The sequence below is a fragment of the Arctopsyche grandis genome, chromosome 11 (genome assembly GCF_051622035.1).
Source record: "Arctopsyche grandis isolate Sample6627 chromosome 11, ASM5162203v2, whole genome shotgun sequence".
NCBI lineage: Eukaryota > Metazoa > Arthropoda > Insecta > Trichoptera > Hydropsychidae > Arctopsyche > Arctopsyche grandis.
In genome coordinates this window covers 2,576,811-2,601,552 of record NC_135365.1, presented here as the reverse complement: position 1 = coordinate 2,601,552, position 24,742 = coordinate 2,576,811, and the positions used below count along the sequence as shown (strand labels likewise).

General features: G+C 34.7%; 1 protein-coding gene across 1 annotated transcript in view; it reads left to right on the top strand.

Annotated features, from left to right (window-relative positions):
* The first annotated feature begins 8,596 nt into the window (after positions 1 to 8,596).
* Positions 8,597 to 24,742, top strand: part of FASN1 (Fatty acid synthase 1) — a 28,605-nt gene continuing 12,459 nt past the window's right edge. The window contains exons 1-11 of the mRNA XM_077441353.1: positions 8,597 to 8,839; positions 21,278 to 21,561; positions 21,640 to 21,792; positions 21,865 to 22,212; positions 22,286 to 22,551; positions 22,756 to 22,986; positions 23,062 to 23,382; positions 23,460 to 23,766; positions 23,892 to 24,085; positions 24,156 to 24,384; positions 24,468 to 24,693. Of these exons, the coding sequence (XP_077297479.1) occupies positions 21,396 to 21,561; positions 21,640 to 21,792; positions 21,865 to 22,212; positions 22,286 to 22,551; positions 22,756 to 22,986; positions 23,062 to 23,382; positions 23,460 to 23,766; positions 23,892 to 24,085; positions 24,156 to 24,384; positions 24,468 to 24,693 (2,441 nt within the window). The 5' untranslated portion in view covers positions 8,597 to 8,839; positions 21,278 to 21,395. The remainder of the gene's footprint in view (positions 8,840 to 21,277; positions 21,562 to 21,639; positions 21,793 to 21,864; positions 22,213 to 22,285; positions 22,552 to 22,755; positions 22,987 to 23,061; positions 23,383 to 23,459; positions 23,767 to 23,891; positions 24,086 to 24,155; positions 24,385 to 24,467; positions 24,694 to 24,742) is intronic.

The following is a 24,742-nucleotide window of genomic DNA, read 5'->3' as shown; positions in this document are numbered from 1 at the left end:
CCATGGAGCGAAATCGAATATGTACATAAATGCAGTGTACAATCATCGTTCATTAGAATTCGGTTATATAGGTATGATTATTTCCCACAAGAGGATTGGGGATAACCAGTGGTGTCACCACAATTTTGGACAGCGGGTTTCCAATTTTTTTTCAATTTATATATATGTTTTTTTTTTTCTATTATGTGAAAATTTTAATTTGAATTAAAATAAATATAAATTTCAGTCTGTAGGCGGGGTAGCGATGTGTTGACCGTATCCCAGCCTAACGAAACACTGTTGTGCTTGTTTTATAAAGTTTTATTGTTTGCCTATGGTTGTACAAAGGTATTATATTTGTGGGCAAAAGTATGTCGTTCAGCGGTCTCTGGATATGGTAGAGTGTCGCTGGCTCGGCATTCAGCTATGTTCGGAAGGTCTCTGGATACGGCAGTGTGTTGCTGGCTCGTCGTTCGGCTATGTTCGGAAGGTCTCTGGATACGGCAGTGTGTTGCTGGCTCGTTCGGCTGGTTGATCTTCCAAGTCCGCGTAGTGTAGTGGTGGCAGGTCAGGAGCTGGATGTCGACTGGTCTGCTGCTGTGTGTCGACGCTTGCTGCTGTGGGTCGACTGGCGTTGTTTGGGTTGTACCTCCTTTTATAGTGTTTCTGGAATCACCTGACCGATGGTGGTGGTTGTTGATGCGTAAGCGAGGAATGAGCTTTTGTCGATGGGGTGGACTTTTCTGGAACGATTGGCGCCGTTCCGCTCGATGTAGTTTAATGGCGGCGGCGTGTTTCGACCGTTTTGGTTCCGCTCGACTGGTAGGGGCGTTCCGCTTGAGTTTAATATAATGGCTGCAGGTGTGCGTCGTCTGGGTTTCGTTCCGCTCGAGTGTGAGGGGTGGAACATTCTCGAAGGAACTGGCGATTGATTCCAAGAAGTGCACGTGTTGTGTGGTGAGTTCTGCCAGGAATGTGGTTTGTTGTTGTGGAATATTCTCGAATGTTTCGATGACGATGACGATGACGAAATTCCTACAAGTCTTTACGTAATAGTGACTTGGGTGAAACTTTTTCTTAGCTACTTTAGTATGCGGTCTACCTTCACATATCTACTTTAGTATGCGATCTACCTTCACGTTTTTACTTTAATATAGAATGACTAGATATAATGAGCTCCTTTACATACCTAATACTATTTCTAATTATGGAAGAAGCTCATTCATCTGGCGTGCAAGCTCTACCGTCAACACACTAATTTTAACAATTTCTATGTTTGACTTATTTACTATTAATGCTATACAAGCTAGAGTGATTATTGCAAATTTGTTTTTCGATGATTAATTTTATTGAAAATTTACGATTGTCATTATGAATTTATATTTTTTATAATTTATAAAAAATTGTAATAAACATTTCGTTGCTACGATACAAATAAAAAAAAAACTAGTCGACTGCGATTCAAAGGTAGATCGCACGCTAAGGTAGACCGCGTACTAAAGTAACACCATTTTTTTATATATTACTTGAATTTTACAATGTTTCAAATGCTTATTTATTGTATGAATCCACTAGCTGTTAAATTTGAATTTAATAGTGTAATTTAATATTTTTACGTCGCTAATTTTAATACACAGACAGTGGGTTTTTTATTTTATGGAGTTTCATCACTCATCAGCAGTGTGATGCCCCTGACGTAACGACGATTCAACAAATGGCTTTGGATCCAATTCAGAAAGTAACTTTCCAAGAAGTTTAATAGTCATTAAGTGGGATATGTTATCTACAGTTAAACAATTTCTTTGATCATTAGAAATATTATTCATTAAACTAAATACTCTTTTAGCTTCTGCAGAGCTCACAGCAAAAGTTAACTATTTTCTTACCTTTTTGGATACTTTTCGGAATTCGATTTATTGATAAATCGCTATCGTCGAAATAATCTTGAAAATCGTTAATCGAAATTTACGAGTTCATTGAATTTTCAAGATTTGTATATTTTTTGCCAAAAATTATATGTATTTTTACAAGCCTCTTCTTATTGTTATTAGTTATTACTATTAGATTTATAACTTATTAGATTTCTAACAACGGGTTTCCGGAAACTTTTGATTTTTTACAACGGGTTTCCGGAAACCCATGGAAATTATTAGGGTGACACCACTGGTGAGAACTCGCTATTTATGGCCAAAATCTAATTGGGAGTTTCTATTTTAATTTGTGACATGTCGCAATTTAATGTTAAAATCATCTAGGATTCTTATGAGATCCTCATAAACTTAAACAATAACATTTTTTTTTAATTTACACACGCCGATGGGTGTTGTTTTTTCGAGTTTGTAAAAAATAAACAAGAATACTACCCGCTAAGCCTTCCCAGGTAGCATTGAAAAAAAAATGCATTGACTATGGTTCGTGTAATTCGTGTCAATGTTTATAAAGACTGGTTTACAACGGAATTTCTGAATTTATAACCATAGCAGAATTACCCGATGGAAATCCCTGACTGCTAAGTATTTTAGACTGTGGCTTGGCATTTAGATTTGTGACCATTACATTTTAACAACAATGAAGAAGATCGAACCAGTTTTGGAAAAATACATTCATTAATAGACTTCTTTTGTTTATTTTATTTTGTTGCAAGATATACATATTAGAGTCTAATCACACCTTTACAAAACTCGAAATCCAAGGCGGTAGTTATCTAGGGTTTGTTTGGATTTGCTACAATTTTTATACCTGCTTTCTATTGGATTTCTAAATAATTCTAGTTGGAAATGGAAATGAAAAGACGTCAGCACTCCAGTATTGAAAGATTAAAAATGATAAAAAGACAGGGTATTGCAATCGATGTACATATAAGGTTTTTTATGAAAATTTAATAAAGATATTGTTGGTTATATCCAGTGGCGGCTTGTGGATAAGATATCTGGGGATGCTGCGGTTGATTAAAAATAAAAAAAATGTTTATTTGGATTATCTTTTACTATTAACATCAAAATTATGAAAATTAAACATTATATGTATTTTATTTCATTATAAAATTGATTCTTCTGTCTTTTTTCCTTAAAAAAAGGTCTATCACCTTTCGTTAAAGTTTTCACTGTTCATCATCATTTTTTTTCAATTGACAGCATAGACGAAGCCGTCAATCTTTCCTGAACCATTATGTTTCTTATATATGTATGTCTTTATTCTATTTATTGATGAAAAACACCATTCTGGCTCAGAGGTAGTTGAAGTTGTAAGCAGAATTTGAATAAGTTTTGTTATTTGCACACGAACTTTGCATGAATTGATTGCAAAAATAAGTTTTAAAAATAATAATAAATCATTAATACTATGCATTTCGTTCCTCGAGTAAAACACTTCTAATTCAGTTTGAAGTTTTTCTTTATCTAACATTGGATATGATTCAACGGTTAGTAGTAGATCTTCCATTGGCATTTTCTTTCAGTACTTTTCAAAATTTTCTTTATTAAATAATTTCACAGCTTGTAATTGAATAGAAAAAGTATATATTTCTTTTATATCCTTAATATATATAATATGTGCGATAGTACATATATGTACATATAGTACATATATCAAGTCATCAAAGCTTGATGCTTCAGTCATTGACAGCTATCGTCCTATTGCTCTAGCCACCATTTTATCTAAAATTCTAGAGAAGATATTGAGTTGCAGATTAAGTGGCTACCTTTTGTCAGCTGATGAGCAGTTTGGATTCAAGAAGCACTCGTCGACGGACATGGCCATCTACACTTTAAAACAGGTAGTGGATTTTTATACATCGCGAAAAACTTCCGTATACGCCTGTTTTCTAGACTTATCCAAGGCCTTCGATCGAGTGGATCATGATCTACTTTGGTCCAAACTGTTAAAAAGGGGAGCTCCAAGTCAAATCGTGAGGTTTTTAGCATCCTGGCACCGGAATCAGTTCAGCCATGTACGCTGGGGGAATTCATACTCTGATCCCGCTTCTTTGAAGTGCGGGGTTAGACAGGGTGGGTCAATGTCTCCTGGCTTATTCAACCTTTACATGGATGAACTTTCACATCGCCTTCGACAGACTGGAGTTGGTTGCCACATAGGAGGAATATGCAGTAACCACATCAGCTATGCGGATGACATGGTGATCTTGGCGCCTTCTCCGTCAGCTCTGAATCGCCTCCTGGAAGTTTGCTCGAGTTATGCTGCAGAACATAATATGCGGTATAATACGAGTAAATCCATGGTACTGATTTTCCGATACGGTCGAGGTCCTCATTTCGTCCCCAACATTATTTTAGATGGGCGTAATCTTGAAACTGTTAGGGAAGTCAAGTATCTGGGACACTTGCTGACGGAGGATCTATCTGATGACCGTGACATCGAAAGACAAAGAAGAGCCATTTGTGTAAGGGCAAATATGCTGGCTAGACGATTTTTCCACTCCAGTGTAGAGGTTAAGAGACAATTATTTATGTCCTTTTGTACTAGCCTCTATACTGGTGAATTATGGACCAGATACAAGCGGGAGACGATGAGGAAGATAAAGGTACAATACAACAACTGTTACCGTGCTCTTTTCGGGTTACCTAGGAGCTGTAGCGCGTCGCAAATGTTTGTAGAAGGGCATGTGCCTCATTTTGAAGCCATTCTCAGGATGAGAGCGGCCTCTCTACGTCTTCGTATATTTTTATCGCCTAATTGTCTTCTTGCTGCTGCATCTTCTCATTTGCATTCTTCATTGTATGTTCGATGGATGGAACTGCTACACCGACCGCCTTGAATAGACATAAAATTATTATTATTTATTATTATTAGACTTATTTATTATTATTTATTTATTATAATTATTATTATTATTATTATTTATTATTATTATTATTTATTATTAATATTATTTATTATCAGTAATATTTATATATTTACTTATGTATTTATTTATTTATTTTTTGTTTACTATTTTTCAATACTTTTTTTTTTTTTTTTATTATCTATATATTATTTATATGGGCGTTGGGGATTGCACTATTCTCCTCATCGTCTGGAATAAAAGCTATTATTATTATTATTATTATTATTATTATATGCATATAATATATGCATCACATATTTTTGGAATCTCATATTTGTATAATGACATTAGTAAAACTTTTTAAGTTTTCTTTAATTGAAAATGCATCGATATTACTATGATAGATTGCATTCGGTTATAAATAATTTCTACATGCAGCATTAACTTGTGAAAAAGTTCTGACTAAAATAAAAAAATTGTATTCAGTAAATTGGTAGAATCTGTTATTGTTTTATCAGTATTTTCGGAAGAATATTTAAGTTCTTGAAAACATTGGCTCAGCTTCTCTTATTTTTGATACCATCTTAAATACTTAAGGTGACGTGTAGAAACGTAGAAAGTGTAAGAGGTGTAGAAGGAAAGACAAAAGGTGCAGAAGAAATGACGAAAAGTGGCGCGGCGCGCACACGAACGCAACAAGAAATGTGTATAGCACTGTTGGGAGTGCAGTACGGACCAAGCTTCTAGCTGCCCCCGCGCCCCTCCTTCGCACACTCGGCATATTCCATCGAAAACCGTACTGCACAAAATCATAAACGATGCCTCACTGTCTGATATTAGTATAGCGATGTATGATCATTATTGGATGTATCGGTGTGCGGGCAGGCTTAATAATATTAATAATATTGATATTTTCATATAATATACATACATACATTTATGTATATAATAATGTTAAATTTTTCTCAATTTCCTTGGGGGTGCTGCAGTACCGCAGTGCGTATGGACGAGCCGCCACTGGTTATATCAACGATAAAAAGATCAACCATTTCCCTCTAATTTTCACCGTAGTAAAAAAGGTAAATACCATATTCAAATTAAAGTTGAATAAAAACATGCATTAAAGGTCACTGTTCAATCGGAATATATTATATTATTAACTTTTTATGTAACAAAAAAACTACTCAATGTCATGAAACAAGAGATAATCTTCAAATTAAAATATTATTAACATTCTTCATTATCGTTTAAACTTTCGGCATTATGATTTACATATACATATATGGGTTTGAGCCCCGTTTATGCCTCAATGTTTCATTTTATTTTATTTTTACTTTTTACATATATGGGCCAGGAAGGCCTGACAGGTAGACCCCAATGCGCCTTCCTAGACAATTAATTACAAACATTGCAGCATTTTTATTACATAAAAATTTATTATTATAGTATTTCGAGAGGCTGAAGAACACGAAATTGACAATTAATTAATTAAGCAATCCATTGAAACATTAGACTTGTACATACATTTTAACATATTGTACATGAATCAAATTCAGATATTTGTGCCAGCAAGTAGGATGGTTTTTGGTTATTTTGAGGAACCGTTTCAACAATGAAAATCAGATAAATTGGCAATCTCTATTAAGAAACGATCGACCTGGTGTCACAAATAATCAAATCTAACCAGCAGTATTAAAGATTAGCACGCGATCGAATCCAGTAATCTCTCGGTTCTAAACATAAACGCAAAAACCGAGCCATACTGCTGGCTATGGCTATGTTCTATGTCAATAGGTTGTATTGAGACATTCCTTGCACACTTTAACAGTTAATTCTTTGAGTTTTGACGCATTTTCTGTTGAAAGCCTGCCACGCTGAAAATTTTGCTCACATTTCCAATTAGAATCCAATACAAAACAGGTATAAAATTTTTAGCGAATCCAAAAAAACCCTCCTAGATCACTACCCTAAAGTGTTAAGTTTGATCGCCATGTCGAGTTCAGTATTCGTGATCAATTTGATTGCGCTGTTTATATAGTTGAGTACTGATTTCCTTGTCGGAACCTGTGTATAAATATAAAATATTCGTTGAAAATTGAAACACAAAATTGAATACAAGCATAGATTTAAATGATCGTACCTTTGATATGGCCGTTTCATGAACGTTCACGAAATTCTCCAAGTTTGACGGGTAATGAGTAGTCACCGGACCCAGAAGGTGCCGCGTATTGTTCAAATGTTGTAAATGCATTGTTAATGGTTTGCCAAACCTTTTTCACAAAGGATTTACAACAATGCAACAATGGATAGCACTGTAATGAGACGTACTGAGAGTGACAATGCTCTGTATGATATTTTATTTTATTATACAACATCAATTAATCAAGCACACTCGTCTAACAGATTGCTCCAAAGCGACGAGTATGCTAAAAATATTAAGAAAGGACAAAAGAAAAAAAGTACATGAAATTTTACAATTAAAAATACTTAAATAAAGAAAAGATAAATAAATAAAACATGACATAGAAAAAAAATCTTAATAAACTCATAATTTAATAAACTCAACCTTTCTAAATGGTCGCGACTTCCGTAACTTAGGAAGTGGTGCAAAGAATGAAGAGAGATGTGCAGTACCGTCTTAATTTGATAGCACTGTTCGACAAATGACGACTTTTAAAATGTTTCAGAGACGAGATATGACTTTTCTTATAGATCTATGCCCAGTGAACACGAATCTGGTAATAAAAAGTGTTGATTGGCTCGAGATTCGGAGATATACATATGTGTTTTTTAAATCGCGCGATTTTTCTATATCTTGGTGTTGTTCGGTCGATTTCTCAAAATCTGTTAATTTTCTGTTCAAAATGAATATTGTAATCTACAGTCGGGTATTTTATCTTTCATTTGTAGTACTTTTCAGCTTTCAAATCTCTCTAAGTAGTCGTCCAGTTCAAATCAAAAGTCAAAATTACGTATTTTCACTTGATATTTTTTCCCACTGTTACTACTACATTATATTGAGTATTTTCTATTGAAACATGTTTATTAAAATAGTGTTCTGGCCACACTATTTTTTGATTTCGTTTAAAAGGGTTAACTGGAAGTGTGCTGAATTTTAAATCGGTAAAATTTCTAGCAAAAAGCTCGCACTAGTGTTTACTCGTATTTACACGAATCTGAATTGAATTAATAGGGATAATATATTAAATTATCTTTATAAGAGAATTAAATAAAATTCCAGTTAGAAAAATCATATTTCGACTATTCTTGTGGATTAATAACAAAAATTCGTTTATTTTATCGAGGTAAGCCAGTTATCAATAGAATTTCTCTGAAGCATTAAAAGTCTCTGAAACATTTTTAGTGTCGAACAGTGTAAGCAGTCCGACACTGAATATATAATACAAAAATGTATGATGAGTATAGTATAGTATGAAAAACTGTATCGAAAAAGTTTTGGAGTTGACCGTTTTTTTCCTACACACGTATAGTGATCGGCGTTGGTCAGCATTCAAAGGGTTAAAGGGTGCATAGAAGGCCGCAGAGGAGATGGGTGGATGAAATCAGAAAAAAATTGTAGACTGCATGGATGAGTGTTGCTTGAAACAAGGAAGAATTATGTGGATAGTGATGATTTGCGGCAACCTGCTATCCACTGGCAAGACGAAATTAAAGTGCAAGACAAGCGGAAGGGGTAAAATGCGCAATACCTCATCCGTCCCGCGGGGAGACGAGATCGAATGGTCACCTTGCGGTGAGATGCGCTGCGATTGGTCGAACTCACGTGGCCTGACATCGCACCATGGCAACGGCCAGCGAGCGCGCGCACAACTCATTCCACTCTACTCACTCCACACTCCACGCTCTACACTCCACGCTTTGCTCTTTCCACACTCCAGAGCCGATTTTCCGACAGTGGTCGACCAGCGGCCGCGCGCGAAATACGTCTTTCGGGTTCGCACTGCATCCGCCTCGACCAATCACCGATCATCAATCAATCACCAATCGCCAATCAACAGTGCAGCCAACCCTTTTCACCGTTAGCCGGGTTTCTTCGATCCCGTTTTTCACCCCCCAGTAAGTGTGGACTTTAAGCAAAAAAAAAAAAAAACGACACTCACTAATTCGATTATTCCGTATACTTTTATCCGTATCTACCCTACGATGTGAAACCCTTTGAAATTTCCACGATTCGGGACAGTGACGCATTATGGATAAAGTTTCGACCGGTGTGTTTATTCCACGTTATTTTACTACTCGGCGGGATGTTTCGACATTTCAGTGTTCAGTGTAGATTTTTAATTATGAAATTTTATCATGATGTAAAAAAAAACTGTGCTACGAATATTATTGATCTCGTCTATTTTTAACTACCCAATGTCTGTTGGGGTTTATATTATGTCTTAAGGGTTTTGCGAAAGCACGTGGTGGTATTTCATTAAGTTGAAGCCTTCGTTTGAAAATCTACGTGCACGCTGACAAGATACGACGCGACGCGACAAGGGTGCCCTTCAGTGTTGAGAACGTCGGGCAGTTGCCGCTGATTGATTCCTTAAAATCGATAATGAAACCTTATATTTCATTAACACGTTTCGAGTTTTACATGTTGTGATTCTGAAAAACAATCGCTACTAAATCGTGTCATGGTTCCTTCGACCCAGTGAAACTTTATTATATCCAACTAATTAGTATTTGCTATTTATTGTCGTTTTAATTACATTTTACAATCGATACTTCAAAGCCAACGTTTATGACACGTAAACGATGAACTATCATTGATTCGTAAACGATGAAATATCACATAATTATCATATTTATGTATAATATGGCTGTTGTGTCTGTCTGTCTGAGATAACGTTTGCCGTACTATAATAGTCGTTTCGATTCGATAAACATGTACGTCACAACTAAACCACTGCCAAAACATATACATGAATACAATAACAAAATAAAAAATTCTATATATACTATTTGCTACCAATGTTTCCTCTTGGCAGATAATTTACTGCCATCCATTGAACATTTATTTAATTAATTAATTTTTCTATTGGTGTTTTGTATTGTTTACAAAACACCAGTAGTTTTTACCTTTTTTTTCATACTAAACAATTAAATATATTTCAAAGGCATTTGAAAAAAATTTGACCGCGTGTGGATTGAACCAACACATTTCTTTTAATATTTTTTTATTTAATAACTTAATATGCCATAACCCATGCGATGATATTTCATCGGGCACAAAACTAGTCATCTACATATATAACGTCATTTTGGTCGTAGTTACCTCTTTTTAAAACGTCACTTTAGACCTTTGGTAACGTCACTTTATTCTATTGAAGTTTGCCGTGTTGTGTCGCGTCACACCCTATGCACATAATCTAAGACTCCATTGACACAATATTGATCCTTCGAACTAGTAAAGTTTGATTATTTCCAATAAATTTCAGTTTGTGTCGTTTTATAAAGTGGCATCTTGGAATCAATACTTCAGTGATATCGACAAAATATCACCAAATTGACAATCTAAAGATCACCAAATTGACAGTCAGAGACGATGTATCAAGACCTATGTATCAAGATGTATCAAGGTCTTGATACATCGTCTCTGCAACGTCACTTTGGACTTATACATATATGCATACATAGCTTAGGTCGATTCAAGTCAGTCGTGTCATGTCGCGTCTCACCAATATTTACACAAACTACGATTTTATCGATGCAATTTTGTTTCCTAGAGTTAAAGTCGATAGTTTCAAATCAATTACAATAAGCTAAAAATATTGTACTGTTGAGAATAAAAATAAAACGCGTTTCGAACGTTGCAAATTTACAATTTGCCGTGTAAAAACTGGGGTGAGGCCCCCTGTCTACGTTCGTTTTGCTCACCCTCGTTCCAGCTATGATACATATGTATACCACTGGTTGAAAAACCATATCATAGCTTTAGAACCTGAATTCAAATTGGTTCATTAAATAATCAAAGCATTGTATCAGGACAGCGGTTTCAAATTTGAATCTAAAATCCAAGGATCAATATTGAAATTTCGTTCCTTTCCCTTCTATACATATGTAAATTCGTATTATGGCGAAATCACACAGGGAAGAATGGCATGTCATGTGCTTGGCTCCCCGCTGTGGGGGTTCTTCTACATTTCTTCAAATATGGGATACACCGTTATCGATCACTGTCAAGCAAAGACAAATACAAGGACAAAATTTTACCGAAATCACTCCAGGGGGTGATTTTGGGACGGGGGGTTAGGCGTGCTTTGAATATGTGCAAGGCATGCCACATTTTTTTCGCATGTTTAAAAGTATCTAAAAAACCATGTGCCGCGTTCCTGCCTGTGTGATTTCGCCCCTAGAACCTATGGTACACGAGTACCATAGATTCACCAATGTTGCACTAGGGGAAGTGTTACAGATATTGGCCATGGTATTGTTATGTATTAGGGCGAAATCACACAGAGAATAACGACACGTCGTGTACTTCCTACATTTCTTCAAATATGGGATACACCGTTATCGATCACTGTCAAAGCAAGGATAAAATTTTGCCGAAATCACTTCAGGGGTTGATTTTTGGACGGTGTGTTTGTTAGGCGTGCCTTAAATATGTGCAAGGCATGCCACATTTTTTTCGCATGTTTAAAAGTATCTAAAAAACCATGTGCCGCGTTCCTTTACGTGTGATTTCGCCCTTAGAACCTATGCTTCACGAGTACCATAGATTCACCAGGGGAAGTGTTACAAATATTGGCCATGGTATTGTTATGTACAAAATCTAGCTATTGATAGGGGGAAACACTACGATCGTTACTTGTATTAAGGTTGTTGGCCACCTGGATTTAAAATTAAAAAAAAAAAACGAACCTTGTGGCATTATTAAGTATACTTTATGCCCTCGGTGAGGCTATTATCTAATTGGATTTAATGTATTTCAATCTAAGTGACCCTTAGTTTAAAAAAAACGGTATAAATGTCTCTGACAGGGTGATCGTTAGGGTTGCCATATTGCCATGAAGCATTGATACAGGACGTTTAAGTGCTAAATAAATAAAAAATGAAAATAGTGGTTAGGTAACGATTTATTTTACTCTGATTAAAAAAGCTAATCCTTTTTAGCCCAGTTATATTTAAAAGTTGATTTTACTTTCTTAATTATGTCATTTTAAAATTAAAATGACAAATCAAAATTGCTTCGATTGTCTCCATGACAACATGTTTCTTTCGTCTGACCATTTGTTAGGGAATAATACGTATTCGCATAGCTTTATTATACATGATTCTTGATCAATATACTTGTTATCTTCAAAAAACTTCAGCCATACTCGATTTCATAGTTGCTTCGCAGTTTTGGTTGGTATTATGTTATTGCGCAAAAAGCGTTCTCGCGCACGTCACTAAAATCTCGATCATGGAACATCTGCCGCCCAAAAACTCCATCAATCGAAAGCTAATCACGCGAAATATTGTACTAAGGAGAACTCGAGTGCCAAATATTCCGTATTAAGTAATCCGTTTACCGTTTCTTATTTGCAATGATACGTTATATTTCTTCCCATTCGGGAACTTGGTTTGAGTTATTCAGTCGAACGCATTGAATTTTTTAAATGATTGTGACCATTTCTCAATATATTCCACAGCCGGCTGACTTGCACAGAGTTTAGGGATTAAACGGGACTAAGTAGTGAAATACGGTGAAAGTCCCGTATATACGGGACGTATGGCAACCCTATTGATCGTTCGTAGGGACTACGGTACTGCAGCACCCCAATCAAACCAGTTTTTACATACCTCCATTACGTTTTTTAATATAATATACTACAGGCGAAATTCCACTCGTAGCCCAGTTTTTGTTTTTTTATTAACTTTAAAATCAACTAATCAATAACTCTACACTTTGATATTACAAGACAAAACTCAATGCACGTTTGTGTATATTTACTTTATTTATGTACGTAGTAATAATAGATGAAGTTTTGTGATCATGCGAAAATTCGAACTCGAGATTTTTTTTTTGCGTCGTCATTAACTTTGCACGTGTTACGACCAAAACAATGTGCAGAACGAAGCTGATTCGCTGCATCTCGCAATCCGGCCTCTGATTGGTCGAATTGATTAATTTGAATTTTGTACGAAATAAAAACGAACGCACCGTGCACATTCGCGAGCGATAGCCCTGAAAATGGCATGTTCATATTCAAATATAATAGACATGCACGTGTGTCATGTCCACTCGTAATGTATACATGTGTATACGTATGTATGTATGTGGGATGATCATGATCGTTCGCCAAAAGTATAATAAACGCGTGTGTTGGCGAGCCACCGTTTGAACGCCGCTGAATGCCTGTATTAAGGTATATTTATATCTGTCCAGCACGAACCGGCAACTGCACCAAGCCTGCAAGTACGAACAGTATTCTTTGGTACATTATATATGGACACATTCATACGCCATATGCGTTCATATAGAATGTACAAAAGGTATAGTTGCGGGTTCGTGCTGGACAGGTATGAATAGACCTTTATCGATCATGTGCGCAATATAATTGATGTAACCGTTGAGTGCCGGTGTTAATTACCGAACAAAAAAAAGCGCAAATGCAATTATTTGCACTATTAAATGATGAACTTGATCTTGTCCTCGCACTTGGAGCAATTGCATATCCGATTGAAATTGACATTTTTATTATATTTTAAATGGCAATACTGCTTTATTGCATAGTTAATTTTTTTAAGTGGACGTAATTTTGTATAATAGACTTATCTTGAATAGTTTCTTTTTGTAAAATATTAAAACATACAATTTAACCACAATAAAAAAACAGAACGTTTATAATCTAATATATAATTTCGAAAGAGAATTTGTATGTATGTATGTATGTAAATTTGGTTCGTAGAATCCGTGACGTTATCGAAAAAATCAAATTTTGTATGACGACGATATCGATATGGATTTCGATTCCTGTTTCAGTTCCGGATCTGGAATCCTGTTTCAGTTCCAATTTCAGTTCCGATTCCCTTATATATGTTTGTATGTAAAAAAAACATTCGTTTCTGATTGGCTGTCGTTAGATTTTTCGATTCAAATAAATTTAATAAAAAAATTAATTAATGTTTACTATTAGATTAGCCATGTTTAAGCGGTTTATATTACAAATACCGAGCGAAGCTGGGCAAACCACTAGTATAATATAAAGAAATACGGACATTCGTTTGTTCACTAAGCAAATTTTCAAGTTGTTTTACAACCGTCATTTTTGGTATACTATCTTATACTAATCTTATTTTAAACATAGACCCATAGATATAGAATTAAATTAACATAACATAATTAGGGCGAAAAAACACTGAGTGGTATGGGATAGCACGTCCTTGGCTTCCCGCTGTGACCGTAAACAGTGAGTGTTCCCCAAACCGAATTCGGGTGTAGTTGCACGTGCAGAATGCATATGTTTGGGAGGTCGCACGTATATGACAAGTTTCTCCTATATTTCTTCAAACATGGGATTCACCGTTATCGATCACTGTCAAGCAAGGATAAAATATCACAGAAAACACTCCAGGGGTGATTTTTGGGACTGTGTACCATGTACATATGTATATGGGCTGGAGGTGCTGCGTTTTTTCGCATGTTTAAAAGTATCTAAAACAAACACGTACCACTTACCACTATCTATGCATAGACCACAACATTTTCTATAAAGTTCAATTTTATACATTTTTTACACAGCCAGCTCCGTGTAATTTGGCTATTACTGGATTTTATATGGATCTTGAATTTACTTAAAATTGAGAAATTCCATTTATGATACTTTGTAAATCTATGCGAAATTAATCAACATTATTCTGTTGCCAAATGTCATGGTCAATAACTTCGGTGTTTTTGAACTTGATTTGTGTCAACAGTTAGTTCCTTGTCTGTGACGAATTTGAATTTTATCCGGTTGAAGTATAATTTTGATTTGTTTTTTGACATCTTTTATAATTCGATTTATTATAATTCTATATAAAATAACCATACAAGATTTTTTTATATATATTTTAAAAAGCATTCTTATTTTTACTAAATCTAGCATGGAAAATGGTACAGGTAAATTTATTGCATTAAAACAATGTAGTGATGTTCATAAACACGATACAATTGAAATATGGCCTATACCTACATACACAAACAACAAAGTACTTGCATATACTTATGGAGATACCATAAACTATATCAATTCATCTCAAATATAATAAAAGCATACTTAAACTGAAACTGATTTACTATGAAGAAACATATACTGTCACATAAAAGGATTTTTTTGTGATCATAGTCGTCTACATTGGATTTGATTAGTCTGTCTACTATCTATTAGATTTTATTGGGTCATTGTACGCCGTTAAACATTGTAACGAGAGCATAATCTTTTTTTTTATAAGTAAAAATATACATGTTTATTTGTCTAAATAAAAATTAAGGTTTAAAAACACATCCATCTGTCTTTTAGGCAGAAAATTTTCGACGCTAATTTTGATTTTCATTGTTTTCTGCAATGGTTGGGTGTTTAAGTCATTCCTCAATATTTCAAAGTTACATTGACGAAAGCTATTTTAAAACTCAATCAGCCCGCTAGCAAACCCTTTATCTTTCCACCCCCTACTTTATAGACAGTAAATAATTAAGTATGCTCAGGGAGTAAGGGTGTGGCGATGAAAGACTCGTAAATCGATCGAAATAATGTCAAAGGTGAAGAAGCTCGATAAAAATTGACCGGAATAGAATGGATATTGAAGTATGAACACGCACGCGTGAAAGTTCAACGTCATTTTCGATATAGTTTTTTGACAACATTCTTTGACATAATAATTCATCGACAATCTCTATTTGTACTTGCGGTCAAATTGTGACACCGGGAAGTACCAATTACCGATTTCAGTATCCCGTGACGTCACGATTTAGTCATAAACATTAGCACATACGAGCATGCCCGCTTCTTTGGAAAGACATCAGTATAAAAGTGGACATTAAGAGGGCTGTATACCCGAAACCTCAATTTTGTTGCCGTTCCTTTCTTCGATATATATGTACATATATTGAGTGAATGCGACAATATATATCAACATATATATTGAGTGAATGCGACAGTTTCGCTTCGACCAGATAATACGTATTTTAAATCGACAAAATCGAGGTTTCGTATTCTCCAGTTTTCTCCTCAGAAACTGGACCAATTTTTAAAAAAAATTCAACATCGGTATGAGAAAGATAATTTCTATGCAACTATGCGCGTATTTTTTTTTTAAATCGACCGTTAAATAAGCACGCTGGACCCTTTTCGTGGGTGTAAAAAAGAGTCGATTTTATGGATGTTTGGCGGCTCCTAGCTCCTATAAAGAATAACTAATCAAAAAAAATAAAACGATAGATTATATCAATACAAGCTTATATCAATACAAGGACAAAATATCTCCGAAAACACTCCAGGGGGTGATCTTTGGGCGGTGGCCCTTACGGCATAAACTTGATAAGACTCGAAAAATGAACTCGTACTAGGAAAACATCCCAGGCTGGAAGGTAATACGGGACAAGTACGCGTTTATGCGTGAGATTTATTCGTACACACGTCTACCCACACTCCTAATCTTAGAACTTGTACACACTCTGTCATTTTATCATTTTTCGAGTCTTCATCAACTCAGAGTTGGTGCCGCAAGGTGGACCCATTTTTGGGACTGCATGCCTCAGGGATGGCTAGGCTAGGTTTTTTTGCATGCTAAAAGTATCTAAAAAAAACACGTGCCGCGTGCTTCTCAGTGTGTTTTCGCCCTTACTGTACCCCGTGACGTCACGATATAATCATAAACGTCCACACACACGAGCATGCCCGTCTATTTAGAAAGGCGTTAACGTTCTATGAACTTTATCGATATATAATATAAATACAAATAAAACGCAATTCGTTGAAGCGATGGAAGCCATGCAAGTTTTGCACACTCCATAAAGATCAAAATCCAAGACGCTTCGAGATTATTGTTATGTATTCCTCGATGATCTTGATTCAATAAAAGCGTCCAGCTACATAGTGCGTAATCATTGAGCAAACATGCAAATTACAATACAAACACGTTTACGTTTACTATCAAACTAGATTTCATCAATAATCTAGTATGTACTTATGTACATATTTCATTGCAATTGATTAGTTAACTCTTTGATATTTTAATAATCGATTGTAGGCTATCATTTTCTCGTATTTACCTTTCCGCCAGATAAATACATTTATGACCTCATCATCATCATCAGGGGGGAAAATGTCGTATTTGCACTGAAGGCACCTTGAACGTTTTGAAACGACTTTTGTTGAAATAACATATTTTATATTGCAAGAAGTGTATTTATTGTGTGCATATAAATACAAAGAGATTTTTTCCCCGTTGACGTTCGATTGTAATTGTTTAATTCTACTTTTAGCTGTCACAAGGATCGAAGGTTTTCGCGTCAGCGGTATGTACATATCTTGTTTTTGCGTCTTAATGTCGTTTCAATTTTTGCTTTTTTTAATTTTTTTTGCACTAGTTTTTTAGGTGTTACTGTTTTTTTTGACTATTACACAGTATTTTTTATTTATTATATGTACACATACACTATGATGCTACATGGCTCTCACATATTATATTTTTTTCCAATTTTTTCCTCATACATATGTATATAAATTCCCCCGCCCAATAAATCCAATTCCTCTTAAAGATAATAAATCAGCGATTATCGAACCTACTCAACTATTCAATATATATTTTTTTAGGGTCTACCTCACGGGACCGAAAGTGAAACGCCCGAAAACGCAAATATCAGAAGGCAAAGATCGAAAATCGAAAGATCTTAAGTCGAAAGATAAAAAAAGGGTCTCTCCCCCCGTCGTACATACTCACTTAATTTGCGCGAGCAGGATACAACAGGAACAAGAGGAACAGGCTTTTCCTCCCGTATTCTGCGCGCGCACATTAAACAAGGCTGTATGACAAAAAGAGAGATAATTTCACCGCATGCCACTCATATATATTATATATACATATGTAGTACCGTTTACCATGCAACCTTTTTTTTATCTTTCGACTTACGATCTTCGATTTTCGATCTTTGCCTTCCGATATTTGCGTTTTCGGGCGTTTTACATTCGGGTCCGTGAGGGAGACCGATTTTTAATAGCCTATTCCTCATAATGCTTTTTTATTTATAAAGTGGAAGATAATTCTCATTTAGGACATACATACGTATAATCTTAGTGGTAATAACTTCACTTATAGCCTCAATAAAGAGACAGTTGTGATGGAATTATTGGCAAAAACTATTCAATTAACTTTTTTTATTTAATTTTTTAAGATATATGTAGTGTGTAACTAAAAACAATTTGTAAGATTTAGTGTGAAAAAGATAAAATTATTGGCGTTTAAACAATTAAAATCTGACAAAAAGAGTGGGTGGCGGAAAGTCAAACATATAAGGCTACTGGCCACTAAACGCCATCGTTTCCAAAATTTTTGCATTCTCAAATGTGTTTATTACGATTATTTTTTACTATCAAACTATCGGAAGCGGTTTAAATTTCTATCGATGACCAAATCTCGCAAAATGGCAAAGTTTCAAACCAATCGGAAGAATGTAGGAATATTGCCTGAACCAATAGCGAAGTGAAAAATATAAAAGCCTTGTAATAAAAAGTTGTGAAAAATACTTAAATTTGGGATAAAATTTCCGTAATTCCGTAAATTTTTTAAAACGTATTCTTTTTGCTAAAAAAATATTGCGAATGTTGTTATGTAGAGAGGGATAAAATTACATAGTATTAAATATTAATACTTTTGTTATGTATATATTTGTATAGTTTTTTTTAAATGAAATCATCATTGAATTTTTTATATTTTTTGTAAAAAAATATGCACATGTACACACATATAATAGATTTTTTGAAAAAAAAAATACTTAACCAAATTTACAAATGTTTCAAAATTATGCAAAAAAATGCTTACATTTGCTCAATAAAAACATTTTTTTCCTCTGATCAAAAAAAAAAAGCATTTATTCGCTTCAGTAACTAAGGAAATCGATTTAACGGTGATTTTTATTGTGTAAAGTTCAATGCAGTATAAAGTTCGTATTCAAACTTGTTCTCTTATTTACTATTTGATCAACATAAGGAAAATAAGATGGTACATATTTACAAAAAATATTTTTAGCACACAATCCTAGAAAAAAAATTGACTATCAAAACAGCTCGGCAATTTCAACGAAACTGAAAAATATGCCACATTTCTTTTTGGGATTTGTGCTAGCATTATATATTATACACGTGTATTATGTAGATTAGCATTTTGAGATAATGAGTTAAGTATTATAAAGATATAATCGAACATTCGAGAGCACAACATCCCGATAACCCCACTTGCAATAACACGTTATGATGCTGAGGTGTGAATCTTAACCACTATCGTCGGCTGAAATTTTGATAACGGTTGCTACTTTAAATTGGTAAAACGTTGAATAATTAATTACTATATAATATTTTAGCGCTTTGTTGTTGTTCCTATGTGGGTAGATTTTTTTTATTAAAAAAAGAGTAATAATTGTGATATTTATTATACGGTTCATGTTCATAATATGCTAGTGAGTTTTTATGAGCATTGCTAAGATTAATCTGGTTTTCACTTTACGACTGATCTGATAACAGTGCATAAGAAAAAGGTTTATATTTTCTGATCACAAAGCCAAATCGTATTACGACGAACGATATTCCACTTGAATTCTGTTTGAAATGCACGATGACGATGATGATGCAGTCAGTATCCACTTTGTACAATTATTTAATTACATATTACGGTCCTGAAGTGCTACTTTTCGTACGTGACAAGTGATTTGTTGAATATTTTATGATAATTTACTCCAAAAATATAGTTCGTGCTATTTTTCGATCCTCTTCTTAAGATGAAGATCTCACTTCATAAAATTATCATCTTCATCAAATTAACTAGCATTGTCTATTGATTGTTGTTGCGTCATCTTTCATCCACGCATTTAATCTTTATTATTTTATTTTAAGTTTATATGAGTTTGAGTTTTGACTCTTGAACTTCGAAAAGACTATCATCAGTCTTTTACCATCGTTTATATCTTGATCAAATTATACTCTGTCTTAATTGCTTTCTTCTACACTCTCTTGCACAATTTGATCATTCTGTAGATCTTTCATCTTGATTTTGATTTTTAAATGCTTTTTATTATTATGAAATTATGTTCACAATACATCTTATATCTATTTTAATAGCTACTGATCTACTGATAATTTTCTATTTTACAATTTAATTTAATTTGGTTAGTAATCATAGTATTATATTATTCTAATGTTAATGTACAGCATAATAGGAAAAATAGCTCAAAAACTTATTTACAATTCTTATAAATGCTCATAATACATCTAATACATAATATTAATTAAAGTCTCTCTAAAGTCGATTACCTAAAGCAGTTTGTGTTTAGGTAATCTGTGTGTTATACCTGAAGGGTATAGACATTTTGTTGTAATCACCGAGACTCTTCACAAGTGTGTTAGTGTATGGTTATTAGTGATTCTGTCATAGAATCTACTGGTTAGTTTGTTAGTAATGTCTGTAATAAACGGAATATTATATATGGCATGTAGTTTTTTCAAGTTAGTATATATGGGTGTATTATAAATTATTTTTAGGGATAAGATCTTTCATCTTGAAACATTATATTAGTTCCACTATTATTTTAGACGAGTCTTATTCTCCTCTATATCAGTATTATACATATGTATGCTTCAGCTAATAGCACCATTCTTCGTACAACTCAGCTACTGTAGCTTGGGTCTTTCTGTTTATCTGCGACTAATTAGTTTACCCGTATTATTCTCCCAACTTGATTCTTATAAAATAAAAGATTTGTACATAGTTCCTAGTTTTCTCTTATATGTCATTTTATTTTACATGCAATTCCAACACTTTCTTCCATATATTTTGTGCACTCATTTAATTACTGTGCATCTACTCTTTCATATTTCGTTCACTACCTTGGTACTTCTCATACACATGCTCCTGCTTTAGGTCATCGACTTTAGATAGTCTTTAATTAATATTATGTATTAAATGTATTATGAGCATTTATAAGAATTGTAAATAGGTTTTTGAGCTCTTTTTCCTATTACGCTGTACATATTAACATTATAATAATATAATACTATGATTACTAACAAAATTAATTTCAAATTGTAAAATAGAAAATGATCAGTAGATTAGTAGCTATTAAAATAGATATAATATGTATTGTGAACATAATTTAGTAATAATAAAAAGCATTTAAAAATCAAAATCAAATACACATGCTCCACTATCTATCCATTTTCACACTGTTGTTTAGTATTTCTCAGCATTTATTAATTTCAGTGCTTAAGTTTTGAGTTCGAATATCATGTTCAATCTTCTTTTACTCATTGGTGTTGCACTTTACAGAAAACTTCGATTCTTGGCACCGTAGTTCAGCAAAATTCCACGTAAACGGTCGACGAAAAGCAACAGAAAGTCAAAATTTAAATCCAAGTCTGAAGAATCGAAGCAGAGCGATACCGAAATGCCGGCCCACACTCAACAAAATGGATTCCATCAGAACGACGAAGATGTCGTCATTACAGGAATATCGGGGAAGTTCCCCGAAAGCAATAATATGGAAGAATTCAAAAGAAACCTTTTTGACGGCGTCGACATGGTGACGGACGATGAAAGAAGATGGCCTACCGGTAACAATTCAATAATTCAAAAGGTACATATGTCCAATCCAATAGTAGAATTGATCTGATACAATTTTGTTTTATCAGGTTTGCACGGTTTACCATCGAGGACTGGAAAATTGAAAGACATTGAGCACTTCGATGCGACATTCTTCAATGTCCACGCTAAACAAGCTCACGTGATGGATCCCCAATTGAGGCTATTGATGGAGCTTACATATGAAGCTATAGTCGACGCAGGTATGCTTAACTTTCACCAACTAAATTATAACTAATATTGACTCCTTAAACATTATTGTTATTAAATTTCAGGCTACAATCCGAATAAAATCAGGGGATCCAAAACTGGAGTGTTCGTCGGGGCTTCCTCTAGTGAAACTGAAGAGTTTTGGGCGTACGATCCGGAAGCATTGAACGGCTATGCTCTCGTAGGATGTTGCCGTGCTATGTTTCCCAATCGAATCTCATTCGCTTTTGACTTCAAAGGTCCGAGTTATGCCATCGATACAGCGTGCTCGAGCTCAATGTTTGCTCTGCATCAGGCCGTGAGTGCCATGCGAGCTGGCGAATGCGACTCTGCGATAGTCGCCGGTGTAAACTTGTGCTTGAAACCGGCCAGTTCTGTCAACTTCAACAAATTGAGCATGTTGTCTACTGAAGGTATTGTCGATAACTATATACATACTTTTTATTGATTTTAGATTGGTTTTTATTATTGTATTGATTGTTTTAGGCAAGTGCAAAGCGTTCGATAAGACTGGAAGCGGATACGTTAGAGCTGAAGCAGCTGCTGTGATATTTTTGCAAAAAGCTAGAGACGCTCGACGTGTCTATGCTACAGTATTAAAGACTAGAACTAATACAGATGGAGCCAAAGTCCAAGGAATCACGTTCCCCTCCGGCGAAATGCAGAATAAACTGATCCAAGAAGTATATGAAAATAGTGGAATCAATCCTTTAGATATCGCATACGTTGAAGCCCATGGAACTGGAACAAAAGTAATAATAGCAATTTACTTAATAATTTCACATTCACCTACTTAACATTTAAATGTTTACTTTTCCGCTATGCAAGTCTAGTTTTCAATTCAGAATCATGAAATTTATATGATATCCTAACTAAAAACAACAAAACTTTCAGTTTTTTTTTTTAGAAGATATGATTCGACAAACTGTGAATTTTATAATATAACTTTATTACAGGTTGGAGACCCACAAGAAGTAAATTCAATCGTTGATTACTTTTGCAAAGATCGTACTACACCTTTGTTGATCGGTTCGGTTAAATCTAACATGGGTCATTCCGAGCCTGCTTCAGGTCTTTGCTCGATCGCCAAGCTCTTGATTGGAATGGAATCCGGCGTGTTACCGGGAAATCTTCACTTTACAGAGCCCAATGCTGATATACCGGCTCTTCTCGACGGTCGTCTGAAGGTGCCATATAAAATTTAATACTTTACTGAATAGAATTTGAATTCAAGTTAATTTTACTATGTTTTATCTGTTCAGGTCATTGATAAAAACACTGAATGGAACGGTGGAATTGTGGCTTTGAATTCTTTCGGATTCGGCGGTGCCAATGCGCACGTTGTACTTAAATCGAATCCGAGGGGAAAACAGACTACGTTCCCACCTGAAAATATCCCACGTTTGATAACAGTTTCTGGAAGGAATGAAAATGCTGCCGATAGTCTTTTGAGTCACGTCGACAAAAATCCACATGATCCAGAATTTTACGCCTTGCTCTCCAAAATTCATAAACATCATATCGTAGGCCACAATTTCAGAGGATTCACAGTGCTCGGAAACCCCAGCTTGAGAGAAGTTTCGGTTAGTTTTTGCTTGATATATTTATAAACATATTCAATTCGTTGTGTTATTATCAACTTCTATAACTTATTTTACAGCAATACACTGGTGAAAAAAGGCCAATTTGGTTTGTGTTCTCTGGAATGGGATCCCAATGGCCCGGCATGGCTAAAGATATGATGAAAATACCAGTGTTTAAACAAACTATTGAACGATGCGCAAGCGCATTGAAACAATTCAATATCGATTTGGTCGAAATTGTAACCAACGGCACTGAAAAATCATTCGAAAACGTCATCAATTCATTCTTGTCCATTGCTGCCGTACAAGTCGCATTAGTCGAAGTGCTTTTCTCCATTGGAATTGAACCTGACGGCATTGTGGGACATTCTGTTGGAGAATTGGGTATTTAAACTTTATCTACATAACATCGTTATATTGTTTAGACAGTTTAACCTACTTATATTTATACATTATAAATTATGCTTTAATACAATTTATATATTATAAATTACAATTTTTATTGTTAGGTTGTGCCTACGCTGATAAGACGTTCACTGCCGAGCAAGCCGTGCTTGCTGCATACTGGAGAGGACGTAGTATTTTAGACAGTAAAGTACCCAAAGGAGCTATGGCAGCTGTTGGCATGTCATGGGAAGATTGTCTAAAGACATGTCCACCTAATATATCGCCTGCTTGTCATAACAGTGCCGACAGTGTTACAGTGAGTTGCTTTAAATATTAATTATTATATTTTCAAGTTAAGAATGTATGTAATAATAGTATTTTTTCAGATTTCTGGCCCACCTGAAGACATCTCACAATTTGTAAAAACGCTACAAAGCAAGGAAATATTTGCCAAAGAAGTCAAAAGCTCCGGTGTAGCTTTCCATTCGAAATATATCTCCGATGCCGCTCCCATGTTGAAGAAGAGTCTCGATATGGTCATTACAAATCCCAAGTCAAGAAGTTCAAAATGGGTCAGCTCATCCATCCCCGAATCAAAATGGACTCTGCCTTTAGGTAATTTAAAGCTCAATTGTTAAAAAGCAAAATTGTTGATTTTAACTTTGAAAAATGGTTGTTATATTAAAAATTAATTTCAGCTCAAATGAGTTCATCGGAATATCACGTCAATAATCTGCTGTCTCCCGTTCTGTTCCACGAAGCTTTAAAACACGTGCCGAACAATGCCATCGTCATCGAAATTGCTCCTCACTGCTTGTTGCAAGCAATTCTAAAAAGATCATTGCCTAAAGGTTGCACTAACATTGGTCTTATGAAGCGCGATCATGAAAACAATATTGAATTCATGCTCTCCAGTTTTGGAAAGTGAGTTGTATTCCACATGCATTGAAAGTAAAATTGAACTATAAAATAC